General features: G+C 40.4%; 2 protein-coding genes across 11 annotated transcripts in view; both read right to left on the bottom strand.

Annotated features, from left to right (window-relative positions):
* The window catches only part of ENTREP2 (endosomal transmembrane epsin interactor 2), a 443,707-nt gene that overhangs the window by 118,159 nt on the left and 300,850 nt on the right, over positions 1-24,698 (bottom strand). For all 10 annotated transcript variants that reach the window (XM_077939052.1, XM_077939054.1, XM_077939047.1 and 7 more), the window contains exon 3: positions 6,769-6,879. In XM_077939052.1, the coding sequence (XP_077795178.1) occupies positions 6,769-6,879 (111 nt within the window). The remainder of the gene's footprint in view (positions 1-6,768; positions 6,880-24,698) is intronic.
* Positions 16,122-17,723, bottom strand: NSMCE3 (NSE3 component of SMC5/6 complex). The gene is given in 1 exon segment (NM_001257507.1): positions 16,122-17,723. A coding segment is annotated over 1 exon segment (900 nt). The 5' UTR covers positions 17,630-17,723; the 3' UTR covers positions 16,122-16,729.

Genomic DNA, 24,698 nt, shown 5'->3' with positions numbered 1-24,698 from the left:
TGGCACAAGACAGGGATGCCCTCTCTCATCACTCTTATTCAACATAGTGTTGGAAGTTCTGGCTAGGGCAATCAGGCAAGAGAAAGAAATAAAGGGTATTCAGTTAGGAAAAGAAGATGTCAAATTGTCCCTGTTTGCAGATGACATGATTGTATATTTAGAAAACCCCATGGTCTCAGCCCAAAATCTCCTTAAGCTGATAACCAACTTCAGCAAAGTCTCAGGACACAAAATCAATGTGCAAAAATCACAAGCATTCTTATACACCAGTAACAGAGAGCCAAATCATGAATGAACTCCCATTCACAATAGCTTCAAAGAGAATAAAATACCTAGGAATCCAACTTACAAGGGATGTAAAGGACCTCTTCAAGGAGAACTACAAACCACTGCTCAGTGAAATAAAAGAGGACACAAACAAATGGAAGAACATACCATGCTCATGGATAGGAAAATCAACATGTGAAAATGGCCATACTGCCCAACGTAATTTATAGATTCAATGCCATCACCATTAAGCTACCAATGACTTTCTTCACAGAATTGGAAAAAACTGCTTTAAAGTTCATATGGAACCAAAAAAGACCCCGCATTGCCAAGACAATCCTAAGCCAAAAGAACAAGCTGGAGGCATCACGCTACCTGACTTCAAACTATACTACAAGGCTACAGTAACCAAAACAGCATGGCACTGGTACCAAAACAGAGATATAGACCAATGGAACAGAACAGAGCCATCAGAAATAATACCACACATCTACAGCCATCTGATCTTTGACAAACCTGACAAAAACAAGAAATGGGAAAAGGATTCCCTATTTAATAAATGGTGCTGGGAAAATTGGCTAGCCATAAGTAGAAAGCTGAAACTGGATCCTTTCCTTACTACTTCTATGAAAATTAATTGAAGATGGATTAGAGGCTTAAATGTTAGACCTAAAACCATAAAAATCCTAGAAGAAAACCTAGGTAATACCATTCAGGACATAGGCCTGGGCAAGGACTTCATGTCTAAAACACCAAAAGCAACGGCAACAAAAGCCAAAATTGACAAATGGGATCTAATTAAACCAAAGAGCTTCTGCACAGCAAAAGAAACTACCATCAGAGTGAACAGGCAACCTACAGAATGGGAGAAAATTTTTGCAATCTACTCATCTGACAAAGGGCTAATATCCAGAACCTACAAAGAACTCAAACAAATTTACAAGAAAAAAAAACAACCCCATCAAAAAGTGGGCAAAGGATATGAACAGATACTTCTCAAAAGAAGACATTCATACAGCCAACAAACGCATGAAAAAATGCTCATCATTATTCGCCATCAGAGAAATGCAAATGAAAACCACAATGAGATACCATCTCACGCCAATTAGAATGGCAATCATTAAAAAGTCAGGAAACAACAGGTGCTGGAGAGGATGTGGAGAAATAGGAACACTTTTACACTGCTGGTGGGAGCGTAAACTAGTTCAACCATTGTGGAAAACAGTGTGGCGATTCCTCAAGGATCAAGAGCTAGAAATACCATATGACCCAGCCATCCCATTACTGGGGATATACCCAAAGGATTATAAATCATGCTGCTATAAAGACACATGCACACGTATGTTTATTGGAGCACTATTCACAATAGCAAAGACTTGGAATCAACCCAAATGTCCATCAGTGACAGACTGGATTAAGAAAATGTGGCACATATACACCATGGAATACTATGCAGCCATAAAAAAGGATGAGTTCGTGTCCTTTGTAGGGACATGGATGTAGCTGGAAACCATCATTCTCAGCAAACTATCACAAGAACAGAAAACCAAACACTGCATGTTCTTACTCATAAGTGGGAATTGAACAATGAGATCACTTGGACACAGGAAGGGGAACATCACACACCGGGGCCTATTGTGGGGAGTGGAGAGCGGGGAGGGGGGAGGGACAGCATTAGGAGAGATACATGATGTAAATGACGAGTTAATGGGTGCAGCACACCAACATGGCACATGTATACATATGTAACAAATCTGCACGTTGTGCACATGTACCCTAGAACTTAAAGTATAATAATAATTTTTAAAAAAAGAGTTGATGTTGGTTGTTTCTTCACCACCCAGCATACATGTCCAGCTTCCCTCCTCCCCCAACCCTGCTTAATAGCAGCTAACTTTGTTTCGGGTATTACATCTTGAATCCCCTGTCAGTAGCCTATGTCTGTAAAAAAAAAAAAAAAAGTAGCCCATGTGTGACTGAATTCAGTCTGGTAGGACAGTTAAGCAAATTATCATCCTGCTGTGTCCAATTAAACACTTCCTCCCAGGTCTTTGACTCTAAAGCAAACAGACCCAGAGGTTAAGAACCACAGGAATTATCCACTCCTGCAGAACTGTAGCCTGGTAAGTTCAGGGTTCCCGCTGTAGGCCCCAGTCTGAGTCAGACTTCTAAGTGAATAGAAGAAGCTTCCTTAGAACCAGCCAGTTTCCAAGCCCGATCTCTAGCCTCCTTGGTGATTCAATAGGCCCCACTATCCTCACAATAAACGGCCTGTGGCTTTCTTAGTAATTGTAACTTGCTGCCAATGACCCTTAATGGTTTGGGTGACATTTCAAATCAGCAGGGAAATATTAGAGTATTCAGAAAATGGTTTCAGGAAAACTACTAAACTATTTAGAGAGAAAAAGTCCAATTCATCAAGTAGATTGCAAAATACTAAAGAGTTAACTATAAAAAAAAAAGCATACCATAACCAGGAAATTATTGGGGTAGCATAATCTTGGAAAGGAGAAAATCTTTTTAAGCATGATTCTAAGGTAAGATTAAAAAGAGAAATATTGGTAAATTTGAATACATAAAAATTAAAATGTTTTCTATTTTTCTGACAAAAATTAAAAGGCAAATGACAATCCAGGGAATATATTTGCCCAATATAAGTCAAAGGATTCAAAGCCATAATATATAAAAAGCTCTAATAAATCATTAAGAGAAATATTTAAATCTAAAACTGAGTACAGAATACATATGGACAAAACACAGAAGAAAATAAAATATAAATGGTGCATAAACATAAATATGTGACATACTTACATATATGTATAAATATATATGAGCTTATGTATATGCAATTATAAATGAATAAAAAGTTTAATCTTACTAGTATTCAAAGAAATTCAAATTAAACAATGAAGTCATCTTGTATCTTTCAAATGAGCATGGGTTAAAAAGAATAACAACTTTCAGCGCTGGCAAAGGCATAGGAAGAAGAGCATTCTCATATATTGGGAATATAAATGGGTAAACTTTCCTAAAAGGCAGTATGTCAATATGCATCAAATACTCTAAAGATACATTCATTTTTATCATATATATCTACTTTTAGGAGCTGTAAAAAGGTTTTAATTTGTATAAGAATGATGGTCATCTCTCCAATTACAAAAAGCAGAGATCTGGTTAAACAATGTTATATTCATACATATAGAGAAGTCACTACCAATACAATTGTAGAATATTTTAAAACATGGAACAGGCCGGGCGTGGTGGCTCACACTTGTAATCCCAACAATTTGGGAGGCCAAGGCAGGCGGATCACCTGAGGTCAGGAGTTTGAGACCAGTCTGGCCAACATAGTGAAACCTTGTCTCTACTAAAAATACAAAAGTTAGCTGAGCATTGGTGGCCCATGCCTGTAGTCCCAGCTACTTCAGAGGCTGAGGCAGAAGAATCGCTTGAACCTGGGAGGCAGAGGTTGCAGTGAGCTGAGATAGCGCCACTGCACTCTAGCCTGGGCAACAGAGCAAGACTTCATCTCAAAACATAAATAAATAAAACATAGGACAATGTGATCAGTTAAAAAAGAAATCACAAAGCAGCATGAAGGAGATAGCACATTTAAATACATTAAACATATATGTATACATACATGCATACACATACATCCATATACACACACATTATGCACAGAAAAGACTGGAAGGACATAACCAACTGGGTGGTAGGATTATGAAGTGTTTCGTTTTTTGAATTTCTATAGTAAATGTATAATTTTTATTATATGAAAGGGGTATACTTTTTACGTGTTGCATCGGTTTTGCAATATTCTATGAAGAACTCAGGGTAGGTCATGTCCACACCAAACAAGGATTAGTCCATTCTCGCATTGCTAGAATGAAATATTTGAGACTGGATAATTTATAAAGAGGTTTAAGTGGCTCATGCAGGCTGTACAGGAAGCATGACGCCAGCATCTGCTTGACTTCTGGGGAGGTTTCAGGAAACTTACAATCATGGTGGAAGGCGAAGGGGGAGCCAGAAAGTCACCTGGCCAGAGCAGGAGCAAGAGAGAAAGCAACGAAGGGAGGTGCCACATACTTTTAAACAATCAGTTCTCGTGAGAACTCATTCCCTCACTATCATGAGGGCAGCACCGAGGGATGGTGTTAACCACTCATGAGATCTGCCTCCATGATCCAATCACCTCCCAGCAGTCTCCACCTCCAACACTGGGGATTACAACTGAACATGAATTTGGGCAGGGACACAGATCCAAACCATATCAACAGGAAAGGGAAGCAAGGCTGAGAGAGAGGGTTTCTTGTCCTAAGTCACATAACCAGGAAGTGGTGAAGCATGGTTTTGATCCTGGATTGCTGACTTCAAATCCAGTACTGTTTGTACTGCATGCATTGCCCCCAAGCAAGTGAACACACTGGTTTGTAGCTCTGAGATTTCTGGCCGTGTATGAGCCAAGGCAGAGAGACACCTAGGATCAAGCTCTAAAGTGAGGTAAATATTGATGATTTCGTGGTACCATCAACCAAACAGATGTATGTGAGAGTACACATCTGTGGTATGTGATGTTCTTTTTATGTATCTGTGGAGGTAGAGAAAGCGGTAAGAAATAGAGGAGACCAAATCTCCCTTTCCTATCCTTCCATGCAGTCTGTGATGTGGGGAAACAGGGTCTGAGATTAATACCAGGAGGGGTCAGCCCTTCAAGCCTGCACACTGGGTGTGGGCTTTCTTTTTGGTGTGGACCTGCAGGCACTGTGGTTTCCCTTCAGCCAATCACTCTGTCTACCCCACACAGGGCCCTGCATTGGAAAATGAGAGTCCAAGAAAAAAATGGCCAGTTCCTCGTAGGTCACCAGATTTTGCTATACTCATGGCACGTAGTATTGAGGAATAAAGAGGCTGGCCAAGTCATGTATACAAGATGGCGAGTTATCCTTTCTGATGGAGATGGGGATCCAGGTTGTGCCAATTGTCAATCATAAGGGGGTCTACACCATACCAGGAATACTTCTGTGTACATGATATAAGGATGAAATCTGATCAATGTTCTCTAGGCCACATTCAACAGACAATAACAAGATGGAGCTCCAACAATCCATTTTTGTAACTCAGTGGGCACTTCAGCATTGAAACTGTGCCAACTGACACTGGTCCTGCTGGCTTTCATAGATAAGAATGCAGAGAGCAGCAGGCTTCCCAGTGGCTGCCCTGGGAATCCAAACCACATGGTCCCAAGCCAAGCAGGCATGGTCCCACAGCAGAAAAGCTTCTGGTTATTCAGCAATCACTTCTCGGAATCACAGCCACAGGTAGAGCAGGCAGAGGGCAAGTGTGGAGGGACGTGGCTCTGAAAGGTAGCCTACTGTTGCTTCCGAGACAAAGAAACAAAGGCCCATGTTCCCACACCCAGGAGGCACAGTCCTATCGGGAGTTTAACTATATTCATACCAGAATGCAACCAAACACACTGCAATTTTTGTCACAGCCAGATGTACATATTACAGCACCATGAGCTACGTTATCTTGAAATGATAGTTCTACCCAACAAACAAGTTGTTGATCTTCTACAACAAGCTCCTGTGACCCACCAGGCTGCATGCAGCCCAGGCAGCTTTGAATGAGGCCCAACACAAATTTGTAAACCTTCTTAAAACACTATGAGATTTTTTTGACTTTTTTTTTTAGCTAGTCAGCTATCGCTAGTATGAGTGTATTTTATATGTGGCCCAAGACAATTCTTCTAACGTGGCCCAAGGAAGCCAAAAGACTGAACACCTCTGTTCTACAATGTACACAGCACACTGTCTACAATTTTCTAAATGTGGCCCAACACAAATTCGTCAACTTTCTTAAAACATTATGAGTTTTTTTGGTGACTTTTTTTTTTTAAGCTCATCAGCTATCGCTAGTTTTACTGTATTTTATGTGTGGCCCAAGACAATTCTTCTTATAACGTGGCCCAGGGAAGCCATAAGATTGAATACCTCTATTCTACAATGTACATAGCACAGTGTCTACAATTTTCCTGGATCTGAAAGAAAATTATTTTTAATTGAGAACTATATTGTTTTGATATATTTGTCATCCAGCATAATATGTACATCAGCACTTCAAATTGACTTGCAAATTGATTTTTAAAAATTCAATACAAATAAGAATCAATGCAACAAATGCTAAAATATAATAGTTACTAAGGATACTTATTCCAAAATAGCACCACATTGTGATCCTTAAAAATATACTATTAGTAGCTGATTTACAAGTAGAACAACTTGTAATTGTACTACTTATAAATCAATAAGCAAATTGCTATCTAATTTATAGAAATAAATCAGATTAACCTAAATACCTTAAACTAGAAAATATCAGAATGAATTGAAAGTGTACATGAGAACCTAAGAATACAATAAAATTATTTTTAAAATTGCTCTCATGCAAAATCAAATCCTATGACCTTTATGAAAGGGTTTGCATTTCATTACTTACCAACTGGCAGCCTTCTAGGGAGTTGACTAGCTGAGCATTCTGACAAGAGAGAATTGAACCAGCCAAATTCAGCATTACACACACTGCAGAAAGCAGCATGAAAAAGGTTATCTGGAAACAAACCAAACAAGAAACTGATTATTCACTTGGAGAGGCTCAAAGGAAAAATGACATGGCTTTACGACAGCTTTCATTTATTATACAACAGTTGATCACATAATTACATGAATAACATGTATGTGTTTTAAAGGAAAGTGGTAGGTTATTTCTCAAACTTCCAAATTCATATGACCCGAAATAGAAAAAGTAAGATCTGTAGGAAGCCATAGCAAGCTACCATGGTTTTGTTTAAAACCTATTATGATAAAATATTTAAGGAGTTAAACTTGAAAGACTGTACATTATATACTCTTAAGAGTAACAAGTTATGCATTATTAAAGAAAATCAAGTGAAAGAAGTATACTTATTAGAAGGCCTTTAGGTTTGTTTTAATTTTTATTACAGAAAATTTCATACACATGCAAAACCAAAGAAAACAGTATAATGAAGTCACATGTGCCCACCACCCAACATCAATAATTAATCCACTTACAGCCAACTGCGCTTCATTTATGGCCCCTACCATCTGGATTATTTCGCAACCAATACCAGGCATGATAAAATTTTACCCTTAATATTTCTAAAGGAATTGAGAAGCTTTCTGAAAACATAGCCAAAATAATCATCATATCTGTAATAAATAAAAATTCCTGCCGGGCACGGTGGCTCACGCCTGTAATCCCAGCACTCTGGGAGGCCGAGGTGGGCGGATCACAAGGTCAGGAGATCGAGACCATCCTGGCTAACAGGGTGAAACCCTGTCTCTACTAAAAATACAAAAAAGCCGGCGTGGTGGCGGGCGCCTGTAGTCCCAGCTACTCAGGAGGCTGAGGCAGGAGAATGGCGTGAACCCGGAAGGCAGAGCTTGCAGTGAGCTGAGATGGCGCCACTGCACTCCAGCCTGGGCGACACAGCGAGACTCCGTCTCAAAAAAAAAAAAAAAAAAAATTCCTTAATATCATCAGATATTGCGTTCACATTTCCCTAATTGTCTAAGTTTTTTCACACTTTGAATCAGGCTACACAGGATAGAAAGCAGGTCCATGTGGTACAACTGGCTGTTAGGAATCTTTGACAGTCTGTGGGTTTCCCATTCACTTTTCCCTCTGTGAAATTTACTGAAGAAACCAGTTCATTTGTCCTATAGAGTTTCTTACAGCCTAAACTTTCTGATTGTAGACCTCTATCATTTAACGTTTCTCTAGCCTCTGTATTTCTTGTAATTTGGTGATTAAATACGGAGGTTTGGCCAAATTCAGATCAATAAAAGGCAAATATTGTCTCTCTCTCTTTTTTTTTTTCTTTTTCTTTTTTTTTTTTTTCGATGGAGTCTCACTCTGTCACTGGAGTGCAGTGGCACAATCTCGGCTCACTGCAACCTCTGCCTCCCGGGTTCGAGCGATTCTCTTGCCTCAGCCTCCTGAGTAGCTGGTACTACAGGTGTGCACAACCACACCCTGGTAATTTTTGTATTTTTAGTAAAGACAGGGTTTCACCATGTTGACCAGGACAGTCTCGATATCTTGACCTCGTGATCTGCCCTCCTCGGCCTCTCAAAGTGCTGGGATTACAGGCATGAGCCACCGCGCCTGGCCAATATTTTCTCTCTTTTTGTGATGTTAGCGGCCATTTTTAATGATGACTTAGACTAATTAATTTATTAGGGTTTCCAAAATAGTGCTAGTCTCACTCTGTCATCTTTTCTTTATGAATAAGAATACATATAGAGACAGAGACTTTTATTCATCAACTGTTTTGTTACCCTGAGGTATAGTTCATATAGGAAAAGCAGGATATATACTCGACTCTTTCTGTTCATTTTCCAGGTTTTAAAATAATTTTAAACTGCAAAATAAACTCAACGAAGTCTATATGGTTAATTAGCACTCTTTCTGCATCTATGTAAATAATTAGGCCAAATCTAATGAAGAAAGACCCTTTTTGTGATGGAGAGTAACCTTTAAGATTAATATCATCAAGAGGCAGGGAGAGTGGCATTAAAACTTGTTAAAGAGCAAAAAAAAAGTCACTGGATATCCTGTCTAATGCACCCTTCAGGGTTATTTCTGCCTTACAATGTCTTTTTGCTATTTCAAAACTCTGCATACAACTGATAGTTCATCAACTGATAGTCGTATAAAACTGATAGTAGAGCAAATGATTCTTGACGATACAAATGTAAAGGAATTTTGTCTGGTAGCATGTAACTGATTATTGCCCCACTGATATTGACCACTTTTATATTTATTTGTAAATTTATTTCAGCATTCCTGATTGCTTATATGTGTGCAGTGTTTGAATTAGCCTTTCAACTGCTTGTAACTTCTTACTGATTTCCTCATTAAATAATGAGTTAGACATAGTCTTTGACACATGTCTATTTTTTTAAAAAGCTGATTCCTGGCTGGGCACAGTGGATTATGCCTGCAATCCCAGCACTTTAGGAGGTCAAGGTGGGTGGATCATGAGGTCAGGAGTTTGAGACCAGCCTGACCAACATGGTGAAAGTCCGTCTCTACTAAAAATACATAAATTAGCCGGACATGGTGCTGCGTGCCTGTAATCCCATCTACTCAGGAAGCTAAGGCAGGAGAATTGCTTGAACCCGGGAGGCAGAGGTTGCAGCGAGCTGAGATCTTCAGCCTGGGCAGCAGAGTGAAACTCCATCTCAAAAAAAAAAAAAAAAAAAAAAAAACGCTGGTTCCCTAGCATCCTCCAAAATTAACAGTATCATGAAATACTGTTTTGTCTGTTTACTGGAGAGGGGAGTGAGTTTGAGCCATTGTGAGCCAAGAACTTAAACACATTTGATACGTTTTAATCATCTGCGTCATTAGACAGAGAGAGTCTAACCAAATACTGTATATTCTCACTTACAGGGTGGGAGCTAAACTTTGGGGACACACAGACACAAAGATGGGGACAACAGGCACTAAGGACTCCAACCGGGGGTTGAGGGGAAGAGCTGAAACACCACCTACTGTGCTCACTAACTGGGTGATGGGATTATTAGAAGCCTAAACTTTAGCATCACGCAACATACTCAAGTAACAAACCTGCACATGTACCTCCTGAATCTAAAATTTAAAATAAATATAGTCATACATAACAAAAAAACTGCAAACAAAACTATAAGGTTTTACGTAACCATATTAATTTTACATCTGTATCTCCTTTCAACCATGCCAAAAACTATTCTTAATATAATTAATCTGTTGGATTTAATTTCACAATATCCACGCAAGTCTCAAAATAACAACGCCAATACAACTGCCAAAAAAAATGACTGAAAATAGTTTAAGATTTATATTTCTTTTTATTCTTACAGTACATTCTACCAGAAATAGTCAAATTATGGTGTTTTAAACTCACATGGTTCCTTTATGTGTGGTTATGCTACTGATCAGGAACCCAGGTTAGTTCCTTTTATTTCATTTTTTCTTGTTTAGGAATTGTTTCTAAAACTGAGTTTCATTTATAATTATATAAAATTATTCTAAAGTCAGGTCTATAAGTGAAGTTTCACATAAGTCTAGCCTTTATTCTGTTCCTCCACTCTATTTCCTCCCTTCTATTTTTTAATAGATAAGCATTTATTTTTTAATTTTATATTTTATCCTTCCATCTTTTTTTAATAAAACTATATAACAGCAGCATAATACATACATTTTCTTACTTTTTTTGCACTTAATATAGTGAAGATCTCGCTATAAGAACATACAAATAACCCTATTCCCTTCTACAATTGCCTAATACTTCATGGCACAGATGAATCACCATTTTTTATTATTTATTTATTTATTTAGAGATGGAGTCTCGCATTGTCACCCAGGCTGGAGTGCAATGGTGTGATCTCAGCTCACTGCACAAAGGACAATACTAAGAAATGCTTTCTGCTAATTATATCAGAAAATATATGAAAACATCTTCTAGAAAATATAAGTGACCAAAACCAATTTCAAAAGAACAAAAAACCTGAACATAATCTTGAGAAAAATATCAGTAAAACTCTACCCACAAAAAAACAGCAGGCCCACAGCCTTTCACGGGTAGATTTGTTTCAAACTTTCGAAAACATCTAATCTTCCGATAATAGGGCAAAAGGCAAGTTCCCCAACGCATTTATAAGACCACAGGTTTTCTATTTCTTGAACAATTCAGTGCAATAGCCGTTAAGTGGGACAGAACAAGTTCCATGTCCTGGGAGAGGCCAAGGTCACCTGAGTGGGGTGAAAGCTCTAGCAACGGGAGAAGGGTGACTGCACAGACAAGCCAGCAATGTGGGACATCGCAGCCCAGGTGGGAAGCTAAGCGCACCCATGTGGGACGGAGTGGCAGCGAGGATAGTGGATTGGTTATTTACAAGGTGAATTAATCAAATAAGGAAATATGGCAAAGATAATAGGTGCTGAGTTTCTCAAACCAGAATACACACGGTGGTGCTGTATTGCAAATGGCAGTATAATGTAATCTCATAGTCTTCAGTGCTGTGTAGATGACTGATAGATAGATATCCTATAATTTCGTCACCTAGAGGGCTGGGAGCAATGATATTCCCAGTAGGCATGAGCGAACCTAGCAACCTTGTTTCTTTTTTTTTTTGAGTCTCGCTCTGTCACCAGGCTGGAGGGCAGTGGCACAATCTCGGCTCACTGCAACCTCCACCTCCTAGGTTCAAGGGATTTTCCTGCCTCGGCCTCCCAAGTAGCTGGGACTACAGGCACACGCCACCTCACACCTGGAATCCCAGCACTTTGGGAGGCCGAGGCGGGAGGATCACGAGGTCAAGAGATAGAGACCATCATGGTCAGGTGGTGAAACCCTGTCTCTACTAAAAATGCAACTTTGTTTCTCAATTCCATTCTCCACAAAAAGAAACCAGAGCTCTTTAGGGAAAGGATTAATTCCAGGTCTAGGGCAGGGAGAGTTAAGACTGAACTCCTGGCCAAGCACGGTGGCTCACACCTATAATCCTAGCACTTTGGGAGGCCGGAGCGGGCGGATCACGAGGTCAGGAGATGGAGACCATCCTGGCTAACACGGTGAAATCCCCATCTCTACTAAAAACACAAAAAATTAGCTGGGTGTAGTGGTGGGCACCTGTAGTCCCAGCTACTCTGGAGGCTGAGGCAGGAGAATCGCTTGAACCCAGGAGGTGGAGATTGCAGTGAGCCGAGGTCGCACCAATCCGAGCGGAACTCCGTCTAAAAAAAAAAGACAGAACTCCCTCTCTTTTGGTGCTATCAAGTAAGGAAATGCTCAATAAATGATGTTGGGGGCATGTTAAAGATGCAAAAGCCAGCTTTAAGGGGCTCCCACTGGCCAAATCAGGGACAATTTGAGTATCGGAATATGTAATGATAATAAAAGATTAGATAATAAGTTAATGATAAGAGACCCATGGGTCTACACAAAGTCTCAAAGTATCTCCCCCCAAGTTATTTACCTTAAAGGAGAAAACTTCGCAGTGGAGGCACATGACACCTTAACCAAAGTGATCAAAGTTTCAAAATAACAGGACAAATTGAAATTTTGTGCCACCTGATAGGATCCAAAAATAACACAGCATTGCTTCTGTGATATTCTTCCCAAAGATGCATAATTCAAATCCGATCATGAAGAAACAGCAGACAAACCCCAGCTGAAGGATGTTCTACAGAAAACAGGCCTGTATTCTTCAAGTGAAGGTCATGATGGTCAAGGAAAGACTGAGGAAATATTGGATAGGAAGGAGACTAAAGAATCATAACTAAATAGTTCAGGGAACAAATTATTTTGCATTGGGCTTGCAACTTTTCTGTAAATTTAAGGTTATCTCTAAGTAAATTAGCATAACCTCAAAAATAATGATAACATATGAAAATTAAAGACTAAACCCCCTTATGTCAAAAGATGCAAAATTATATATTTTGAGCTATATGTATTTAAAAATTTTATCAACAAGTGTTTGGCTCCAAAATGCAAGAATGTTTAGATATCAGAAAACTCTATGTGTTATTATACCAAATTATATGCCCAAAAAACAAATTTACAGAGTAAATAAGAAATTTTAATCATATTAGCAGGTGAATAAAGAGCATATATAAATCTAAAGTCATTCATAGTTTTTCTAAACATCTCTAAGCAAGCTAGGACTGAAGGGGTAAATAAATAGCTCAGTAAAAGGTATTTATAGGGGAAAAAAACTCTAACAGCAAACATCACACTCTATGGCAAAAGTTAAACATTATTTCCTTTAAAATCAAGAATAAGGAATCAGAAACATCTTTACAGCCTGCTGTAACTGCTTCTTTTCAATAAGATATTGCACTTTCAGCCAATGCAAAAAAGACTAAAAGGCTTTAAGAATCGAAAAAGAAGACACATACGATACTAAAGAATTATAGGCTGGGCATGGTGGCTCATGCCTGTAATCCCAGCACTTGAGGAGGCCGAGGCGGGCGGATCACCTAAGGTCAGGTTCCAGACCACCCTGGCCAACGTGGCAAAACCCTGTCTCTACCAAAAGTACAAAAATTAGCCAGGTGTGGTGGCAGGTGCCTGTAATCCCAGTACTCAGGAGGCTGAGGCAGGAGAATCGCTTGAATCCAGGAGGCAGAGGTTGCAGTGAGCCAAGATAGAGTCACTGCACCCCAGCATGGGCGACAAGAGTGAGACTCTGTCTCAAAAAAAAAAAAAAAAAAAAAAAAAAAAATTAAGAATTATAGTATGGTATTTGCAGATGGATAGCAAAGAAACCAATTCAGTCCTATCCATAAACTTATCTATAGATGGGACATTGCTATAGAATACTGAGTGTCATAAATCAGTGTGAAAAGAATAAATGATGAAAAATTGGTGCTAGGCTATCCATATAGGAAAAAACACAAAAACTATTTCCATGCCTCACATCATACACAAAAGCAGATTAAAAGCATAAAATGTGCAGATCAAAACTTTGAACTTAGGGGAAAAATGCAGAAAACATCTTTACAATTTTAGGATTAGGGGAATTTTTTAAAGCACTATACACAAATGTAGCTCTTATAAACACTGATGATTGTTACACATTAAGGTCAAATGATCTGTATGACCAAAAGAAGTGAAAATGTGGGAGAAGGTATTTGCACTAGATAGATAGAGCAGACCATGGATTAACATGTAGAACATATAAAGATGTCTTACAAATCAATAGAAATGTGTCTAAGACATGAAACCTGACAGTCAAAAAGAGTGAGAGTAAAAGATAGGCAGATACTTAACATCACTAGTAAGCAACAGGTACAAGTTAATACCGTAATAAATGATTATTTCACACTACACCAAAATGGCTGAAAAGATATTGAAAAGGCCAAGTGTTCACAGTGGGTGAAGGTTGAGGGATTGGCAACAAAAACAAAACAAAACTGTGTAAAATGTTGGTAGGAGTGTAACTTGACACAAGCTCAAGAACAGTTTGGCAATAGTCCCTGATTGCTCCATTTGTTTCTGGCTGGAGAAACTCACACATGTGCCTAAAGAAGTACTGTACAATGCCTGCAAATCTCAAAGAACTGGAAAGACCTTAACTGTCTAGCCATTAAGGAATGGATAAAGTTATTTTTCCCCCATAAAAGAACAATTAAAATGAGTGAATCAGGTCTATATATATCCACATGGCTGAATCTCAAATACATAATGGTGAGTGAGAACAGCAAGTTGCATAAGGACACACGTAATACCGTTTATATAAATCATGAAAGCCCACAAAATAAAACTCTATATTGGTTATGTATCTATACATGTGTAGTAAAATTATACAGTCATACAACAGCCCGATAGCCGCAGACTTTTGTTATCTCTGGGGAGGGTGAGAAGGAAAAGATATAAGGCCTTGATGTGGCCTCTTATGTTTCATATTTTAAAATTTGAAACAAGATTATCGATGGTAAATTGTTAACACCTCTGAGAAAAGCGGAGGGAATTTTGCCTCAGATATAACCGGTGGTGACTGCAGGGTAACAATTTTTATTATACAGGTGAGAATGTGAGTATCAGAGGGCACGAGGAGGAGAAAGCTGAGTCAGGGAGGTCACGGGACCAGGAGGCAGGAAGCAATTTATACACTGAAATAAAATGCAGATCAAGAAGAAATGCCTATAAGGACCAAACATCTTCCACTGATGAAACAAAGGCAAATCCCAATTCAACAGAATGAAATAAAACCCAGCAACCTATCACATTCCTCCATACTCACTATAGACTCTTTTAAATGACATTCAGTCCAGTGTTGATGAAGTTCACTTTTTCCCCCCCCGAGTGAAAAATATCTGCCTTATTTCAAGGTTAATTTGCAGCACCTCCCCCTAAAACAATTATACTTATTTACCCACTGAATAAAACGTGTTGAATCTCTGCATTAAAAACAGCATCTGCTACATGTAATGGAGGAATACAATGGGACTATGAACTCTTCTAGTTCATCTAGTCCATAAAACAAACTATTATATAGCTATAATTTTTTTCATTTTACAGGTAAAGAAACTGAGATTCAGACAGCTTAAAACCTACCACCATATCACCATGCTGACAAGTTAGCATGAGCCGTAATTCAAATTCAGTTTGCCAGACAGCCCCAAGACCCACACCTTTTCCCTATACCTAACTCCCTATGAGGTTGATCTTATGTCCTGCTCTCACTGTTCTATGTGGGCTATACTCACCATACACTTTATACTTATTTCCCCATACAATAGAGTCAGACTAGTGGAATATACCTTTTGAACCAGTAATTGCTCTCCTAGGAATCATTTGGAAAACAAGATAAAGAAAAGTTGTATTTAAAAAGTGGCAGCTCCAGACCGAGAATAAAAAATAAAAACATTAAAGAATAACAAGCAAATTCCTCCACATCAGGGACTAAACCCATTTTACAGGTCAAGAAACATCTGCATACAAACTAAGGAACCTACGTAAATTCCTATACTAGTGACGGTGGGGCCAGGATCTGAACCCAGGCAGTCTGATTCCCAAGCAGGCATGGTTAATGGTTACGCTATTGTTTTATAAGCCTTTTTGGTATCCACAGTAGAAATATATTTTACCTCATGATCCTGTACACACACACACAAAAGTAAAACAACTTCTACAAAACAACATTGACCTCAATATGTTGCAAAAACTTTAAGACGCTGATTTCGTCATGAAATTGTCTCATGGCCCACGATTTAAAACACACACAATGCTTCAGTGCTTCAAAAATACAGTATTTATTGTAATAACTAGAGTAGCATGTAAAAAAAACTAAGTGGAACTGCATGTTTAGCAACACAGCTGAGTAATTATGAATATAAACAATTGCTATTTGGAGAAAATACACCACGTTCATTGCTTGGAACCATGAATAATACTTACATATGTAGGAAATATAGAAAAAATAAAATAGGTTAAGGTAATAAGGATATAGGCAATTACGTTTTTATTTTTAATTTTATAAAGACTTTTATTTTTCCTTACAAACTGGGATGCTTAAGAGACCCGATAATAGCTACTTTTTTATTTTCTTGGCACCAAAGCAACTTACTTATGTGTTCCTTCTGGCATATCTGTTTCAGATCATAGTCAAGTTTTCCAATTCGTTTTACTAAGCTAGGAAAATTTTTTATACCAAAAAAAGTAAAATCAAAGCAAAACAAATGCTCTTTTGTTTATAGATGAAAATCTGGAACCAAATAACACAACATTAAAAGAACAAAACTTTGCAAACACATCCTAAAGCTACACACATTGAAACGCTACAGAAATACGCTTCCTGGGTTCGTTCTCCCTTCCCCCGCTCCTCTGCACTGTGCCTTTGGGTCTCAGACCCTTGTCCCGGGGGTCCCTCTGAATCCACCTCAGATTTCAAGAGGATGGGGCTGAGCCACTGGGCTGAGGTCTGGCCCTGTTCTCCTCATCTGCCAACGCCTCACAGTACTGCGCTGGCCAGTCCTTGGGGTCTTGATTATGGACTTTGGCCACAAACTTAAGAACTTTCATCTTGCTGGTTTCCAGGTTGGTTCGCGGGCCCCACTGGAACTCGTAGTCCACGGGGTCGGTGTGGGGTATCCGCCGGTATTCCAGGTAACGTTGTCGCACAAAGTCCTCGGTAATGAGTTTCTTTGGATCTCCGAAAATGAAATGCTTCTTGGTGGGGTAGACCCCTAAGCGCCGCAGAAAGTCCCAGACTTCAGTCTCCTTGACGGTGTTGCCCTTCATAAAGATGAGCCCCAGGACGATCATCAGGAGGCCCGTAGTGGGCGTGCCTTGGTCACCCCTCACCTCGGCATCCTCCTCCACCGGCTCCAGGGTGTTGATGAGGATATAAGTGTTGCTCTTGGGTTCAAGTTCCACCAGCTTATAACCGAAGACGTACTGGAGGCGCTCGGCGGCCCGTTTGAGGAGGTCGGGGAAGATGTCCTTGTAGTCCCCGATGACGTGCTTCAGTATGTCGGCCCGCTTGATCGGAATCTTCTTCTGGTCCTTAATCAGTAAGAACTGCACCAGCTCGGACACTTTCAGCTCCTGCTGCTTCTGGGTCCTGGGGCCCACGGCGGGGGAGGCCTGGGACCGGCGGGCGCCCTGCGACCCCTGCGAGCCGCCCGGCCCCCGGGAAGTGCTCGGGGCCTCCTCTGCGAAGCCGTCTCTGCGGGCCCGGGCGTGTTCGCCCGCCCGCGAGGCCCCGGAGTTTCCGCCACGGCTCCAGTCGCTGTCCCTCTCGGCCTGGCCGCCAGAGCGACCCCGGTTCCTCGGTTTTTGCAACATGTCACCGGCGACGCGTACCGGTGCACACTCCGGCAAGCAAGCAGCCGCGGCTGGGATCGTGGGTCGGCGACCCGCTAAGGCCGCTGCCTGGGCGGGGCCCCAGAAGGGGCGCGCAGTGTCGGCTGAGACTGCGTGCCGCGTCATGAAGCCTGCGCCTTGCGTCACGGCGGCTGGGCGGTGCGCCTGCGCGGCTGCGGGGCTGGGGGTACCAAAAGCATCAGATATTTCTGTGCAGCCCTGCAGGTCTGGTCGGTGAATTTCAGTATATCGAAGTGTTGTTCTTACTAAACCATGCAAGCAGAGAACGAGAACCGAAACTCCTAAACAAGTGTGTCGCTAAATTCAGGACCAGACAGGCTCAGGCAAGTTTTACAGACGGTATTATGAGTTTCTAATTCTAAATCGGGAGCATTTGTAAATGAAAAGATCTCACAGGATGAATGTGTGAGAAAGAAAAAAAAAAGGTGAAGAGGAAGGTACGACCGTGGAAGTAAAAGCATTTATTTCTACACAACATGTAGAAGGATATAAAAAACCCAGAGGGCTCTTAGTTTTCGTCCCTCCGCTCAATTTTATACCCTCCAACCCACTGCCCCCAGTTACTTTCTCTAATGCCCCGTGGAGTTTGTTAAAAACAAAAGTCTGCTGCAGGCTTTCCGCGCAAGCAGGACTTCGGTTTCACTATTTCCGTATGTGTATTCTCTGCATTAAACTCCTTTAGCTAGACAACTATGAGAAAACCCCACAAAACTTGTCAATATTAAGTAAATGTTTTAGCTTGGTCAAATGAGTTTATCCTTTGGAAAACAACTGTCTTCGGCTCACAGCCACAATTTTAGCAGAAATGCGTAAGAGGAATGCTGCAAACGTGCACTCTCAAGAGATTACCACTTAATTTTGGGCATCACTGATCAAGAATTGCAATAATGTGGATCTCTTAAATTTCTTAATTCATAATATATTAGCTTTGAGAAAGAAAAGAGAACACAAGGGTATTTATCCCTCATCTATGATGTGTGCAGTCTATGTATATTTTAATTGTGCAACTCAAGTAGCCAAAATGAGTCATTTCATTAACTCAAACCATCAGCAATCTGCTGCCATTACTTCTATAGATCTTAGCAAATTTGTTTCTTCTCTATTTATTGACTTGCAAAGAAGAAACTGAATTTCCCTGTGTCTTTTTAAAGCTACCCAGAAAGTGGATAAACTCTTCAAAGAACCAAATCGAGTTCCTCTTTAATGCAAATATATTCAAAGGAAAGCAATTTAGAACACATTATCTGAATAATAGCATCAAACACAACCTTATTAAAATTTTGTTAAATGTTAGTAGCATAACACATTTGTTTGTAATTCAGTAGGAAAATGCAATCTGATAATGGCACTGGAACTGCTATAGTAAATGTAAAATCATATTCCATGAACTAATGCAAGTATGCTAAAATCTGATACGCAGTGAGTAATAACTTACTGTTCCACACAAGATACAACTATATCCTCAGGCATCAAGCTTAATGACAAAGGCCTACTACGAAAAACAAATATATTATCAAGGTATTCATTTTTTTACAATGAGAAAATTCATCTGCTTCAGTTTCCTTGCAAATTAAAATTTGGACTTAGGTTCATAAAAGCTTCCTGCCATCTAGAATTCTGCAAAAGGTCCCTACCACAGGATGCGGATGGTCTACCTTGAGTCAAAAAAGTTCGGTGACCAAGATATAAGGGGAAAGTGGAAAATTAAATAAAAGCTATTGTCAACAATTGGGCTGGTTTTTCAATGCTGTTTCTTGCTAAGGTATTCACTTACGTCACCAAGCAGTCCACCAATCAGGCTACCCCCATGACTGTGAAAATCAGCAGTGTCCTCTAGCAGCACTCTTACCTAGACAGCAGACTGTCATTACTCAAAATAGAGGAGAAGAGATGCCAGTTTGTAAGTCTGAAAACATCTGTCTACGCCATGTCCAGAGGAATGCAGGTGAGAAAATGCACACATAAAATAAGAGTATTAGAATTAGAATTAGTATTAGTATTAGTATTAGCGTTAGTATTAGAATGAAGTTTAGGCCCTGCATGGAGAAGTCCCACATTCTTCTGCATGGAGAAGAAGACCCACATTCCACCTTGGATTAATACTGGAAGCTATGGATGTTTGGGGAGAAACTGGTGAAAACAATACTAACATTAGTAACAATAATATAAACGACAACAGTCAATGATTATATAGTAGTTGCTGCTCCATCTCCATGTCTGCAGTTTCACTTTCTTTGGTTTCAGTTACCTGCAGTCAACAGTCTGAAAATATTAAGATATTTTCAGAGAGAAATCACAATATAACTTATTACACTATATTATATTTTTTCTACTTTATTGTTAGTGTCAACTGAAGGATGATGAGGTTCATAAATTTGGAAAGAGCTTTATTTCTCATAGAGGGTTGCAGTCTGCAGGGTGGCCATTCCAACAGCCTGGGAAGCAAAACCTCATGCTAGAAGCCAGAAACAGACACTTCAACGGAGGGGCAAAGGGAGCACGAATCTATGCAGAGTGGGGTGGCCAAGTATACATATTTAATAAGCTATAGGAGGAGTCATGAATATTTACGCAAGGAGAAACGTGCACATGCGCAACTGCACTTCATGCCTCTCCATGGGACCCATATTCCAAAACTGGCAGTGTTAGCATGATCCAGGGTAGGAGTTTTCGGACCCTCTGATATCAGAAGGTGAAGCAGAGGACATGAAAACCCTGACTGCATGTCTTCCATAGACTGGCCCTAACTACTCCATGGTTGGTAGTCTTTTACCAGGAAGAACTGCTGGGCAGTTGTGCCAAAACTCCAAAAGGGAGGGGCAGCATCAGGTGGCTGGTTGATACCAGCGGTGGAGTCTTGAAGGGCTGATTTCTGTTTAGCGCTTAGGGAAGAAAGCCGAATGGCATTTAGAGCGGGAGAGGGTTTCCAAGGTTATTCTGGGGTCCCCTTGGTCAAGAAGGGGTCTGTTCAGTCAGCTGGAGGGCTTAAGGTTTCATTTTTGTTTCTCATTAATTATTGTTAATCTCTACTGTGACTAATTTATAAATGAAACCTTTTTTTTTTTTTTTTTTGAGATGGAGTCGCACTCTTATGCCACTGCACTGGAGTGCAGTGTCACGATCTTGGCTCAGTGCAACCTCCGCTTCCCACGTTCAAGAGATCCTCCCATCTCAGCCTCCTGAGTAGCTAGGATTACAGGTGTGTACCACCATGCCTAGCTAATTTTTTTGTATTTTTAATAGAGATGGGGTTTCACCATTTTAGCCAGGCTGGTCTCGAACTCCTGACCTCAAGTGATCCATCCCTCAGCCTCCCAAAGTGCTAGGATTACAGGCGTGAGCCACCGCTCCTGGCCTAAATTAAATTTTATCATAGGTTCATGTAACGATTAATGTTGAGTGTCAACTTGATTGGATTGAAGGAAGCAAAGTATTATTCCTGGGTGTGTCTGTGAGGGTGTTGTCAAAGGAGATTAACATTTGAGTCAGTGGACTGGGAGAGGCAGACCCACCCTCAATCTGGGTGGGCACCATCTAATCAGCTGCCAGCGCGGCTAGAATAAAGCAGGCAGAAGAACGTGGAAGGACTTGACCTGCTGAGTCTTCTGGTCTTCATCTTTCTCCCATGCTGGATGCCTCCGGCCCTTGAACATCAGACTCCAAGTTCTTTGGCTTTTGGATTCTTGGACTTACACTAGTGGTTTGCCAGGGGCTCAAGGGTCTTCAGCCACAGACTGAAGGCTGCACTGTTGGACTCCCTATTTTTGAGGTTTTGGGACTCGGACTGGCTTCCTTGCTCCTCAGCTTGCAGACAGCCTATTGTTGGGGCTTCACCCTGTGATCATGTGAGTCAATACTCCTTAATAAACTCCCCTTTATATATATCTATCTATCCTATTAATTCTGTCCCTCTAGAGAACCCTGCCTAATACAGTATGTATCTATGTATAGGGGAAAACATTGTGTACTTAGGGTACACAATGTACCTAATTGTGTGTCCACGATTTCAGGCATCCACTGAGGGTCTTGCAACACATCCTCCACAGATAAGGGGGGACTACTAGACAAAGTGAACGGTGGGTCAGACCTTATTCCAGGTAGTTTACAGGTATGACTTCATTTAATCCCCACAACAAACCTATGAGGCATGTGCATTTATTATGTTTCTCTTCTCACAAACGGGCACAGGAGAAAATTGTTAAGTTTTGAGGGTCTACAGCAAGTAAGTGGTAGGTCTGGGATCTGAACACAGCCAATCTGCCTCCAGAGACTGAGCTTTTAACTGTATACTGATTCACAGCAAACAAAAAAGCCCTTGAAAAAGTAAGGGCTTTTGGATCACATGAACTAACATTAGAAACCTGTATGATACTGGCAGAGCTACTGACACACCTCCACGCTTCAGTCTCCAAGTCAACAAAATGAGGCCTAATCCTGGCATCAAGATTAAGAGAGATAGATTTACCCAGTACCTAACACAGGGCCTGGCAGGGTAGTTGGATAACAGTCTCCTTCTTTCCAGGGATTTCTGTTAAGGAAAATAGTTGAGGACTACACAAAGTTGTATATACTGCAGGGGAGACAAAACCTTCCCTCTACCCTTGAAGGGACATGTCCTGTAAAACTTAAATGAAATTTGAATGCTTTTCTCCTGTTAATCTATTCTACGTCCATTTAAGTCTCAGGTCCAGCTGGGACCCTTCGAGGGTGGGGGGTGGAGCGCTCGTTAGGGAAATGAAGACCCAAAGAAGTGGCAAAACCTAAATGCTTTTACATTTGGTTGAACAAAGAGAGGTAACTGTGGGAAAAGTAAATTATGTGGGGAGGATAAAGGGAGATAATTATTTTAACAAAGTTGTTTGTACAGAATTCACTTGGCTTTGACTCCGCATTGAGTAATGTTTCTTTCCTCTTGGTACAGTAAAGCTATTTTTCACATGAGAGTTTTTATCTCCTGTTTTCAGGAAGAAAAGAGGGAATTCAAATGGCCTTCTTGCATCTGCTATTTTTCAAGTGCCTTTAGCTCAAAGTAATCCTTATGCCAAAGTGGCATATTTTGGGCATATTCTGCCATCTTTCAGTAGAACGATGAGAAAGATGTTCACTGCAGCAAAACACATGTACACAAAAATCAAAAGGGCTGAAAAGAAATACATCTATCAAGGTGCTATTAAAGTTAATTTGCTTTTAAAAATCAAAATCAACCCTGATTTTCTTGCTTGGGAGATGAATGAAAAATATATTTTCAATGAAGTGTCACTTCAAAGTGACACTATGCCATAGCAGCTATGCACATTCACATGTTCAATAAATTCAGTGTGATTTGAATATGGCATTTGTGACTTTCTCTTCAGGCAGTGAAGTCACAAAGACAAGTGGTTAAAAAAGAAAAACATTTTCAAACACTTTATGTTAATGACCTTCATGCTTTTATTACTAGACCCAAAAGAAAAAATCAAAATTCTTCGAGGCAAAAGCTAAGCTAGCTAAGATTTCAAGTGCAAAGGACAAGGAAATGCCTACTACAAATTGCTCTTTAGATGTTTACAGTAATTAAATGTTTTGTCTTTTCGATAGCAAATGCCTGCCAAGAAACTCTAATCATCTTTATTATCTACTAGATTCTCCTCTTCATTCATGGTATTTCTTGTGAATCAGAAAAACGCTTTAATTTTTCTGACAGCAACACAGTGCTAAAAGCAGGTGAGGACTTTTTAAGAAGAAAGGCAATGATCAAAGCATGCAGCCACCACATATGAGCTGTTCTCTGCCTTTTCCAGTGGAAGAAAGTGGGCCAATGTGCAGCATGTGAGCAAGGGAGCTGGGAGGCAAATACTATTCTGGTGGGTAGACAGCAGGAAAAGCGATCCAGACATCTTAATGGTTGCAATAAAGTCCCTTGTGTCCACACATTTACAACAGTTATATATATTCATTCTTAGCAAAGATCCCGCCTGCTTAGATCACATGGTAGACTACCTAATAACACTTTGTCCCTCGTAAATGAGTATTTTGATGAAGCAGCAACGGAGTTTTCCTTGGCTGGTGGAAGCGAGTGGAGAGGCGGGCCTTCATAAGATAGTGCTTTCCAAGCATTGCAGCCATTTGCCCAGAAGCCTGGTCTTAGACTCTCTTTTCAAGAAATGTGTCTTCCAGATATCCAGGGCCCTTTACTTAGGAAAATCATTAGGGCCTACTAAGTTATAAAATTACAAACATCCACGGTCTTGATAGTGGTCACTAAGATTCTCTTGTTTGCTTGGTTTCTAACCCCTCTGTTCTGTATCCTTTCCCTATAGGAACAGCCTCTTCCCACCTTTAAGAGACCTTAGTATAGGGCTCTGCCTTCCTTTCCTGAGTGCACAGGATTCAGGCCAGACACAGTGACTGGTTCAGAAGTTCAGTCAGCATCCTTCCAGGATATTCAGATAGATATTCTCGCTCCTCTGAGCTAACAAGCTGAGGGGTGATGTAAGCCTAGCCACCTGGGCCCTTGCTTCTGAAAAACCTGCCTCAGGGCGAAGCCAACTCAAAAGAGATCTAGGACATGGGGAAACAATCTTCATGCTGCCATTTGAATCCCTGGATGCTGAGTTCAAGATCAGACTCCTGGAGATAATGAATTACTAGAGCATCTCCTTTTGCTTCATCTGCTTTGAGTTGGTTCCTGTCACTTGAAAGTGAACAAGGTCTGGCTGAATCAGTAGCCAATCCTATTATTCAGGGGAAAAGAGGGTAGTAAGAAATGAGACTTTGGAGCTAGGGAAGGTTAATAATGAGGAGTTTTGAATATAATGAGAGGTGAATTGAAAACAATGTGACATTTTTGTTATGTTTCTTCCCAGTGTTCTGTGGTTGGGGAATGAGCTCATCGTTTGAATTGGTGGCAACAGGGGTAAGGGAGAGACAAATTATGAAGAGCTGTGCTTTTCCATATGGAAAGTATATATGGGCCAGGCACAGTGGCTCACGCCTGTAATCCTGGTACTTTGGGAGGCCGGGGCGGGCGGATCACTTGAGGTCAGGAGTT

Source organism: Macaca mulatta, chromosome 7 (assembly GCF_049350105.2).
Source record: "Macaca mulatta isolate MMU2019108-1 chromosome 7, T2T-MMU8v2.0, whole genome shotgun sequence".
In the NCBI taxonomy this organism is placed as follows: domain Eukaryota; kingdom Metazoa; phylum Chordata; class Mammalia; order Primates; family Cercopithecidae; genus Macaca; species Macaca mulatta.
Note: the sequence above shows the minus strand (reverse complement) of the source record. Positions and strands in the feature narration are given on the sequence as shown.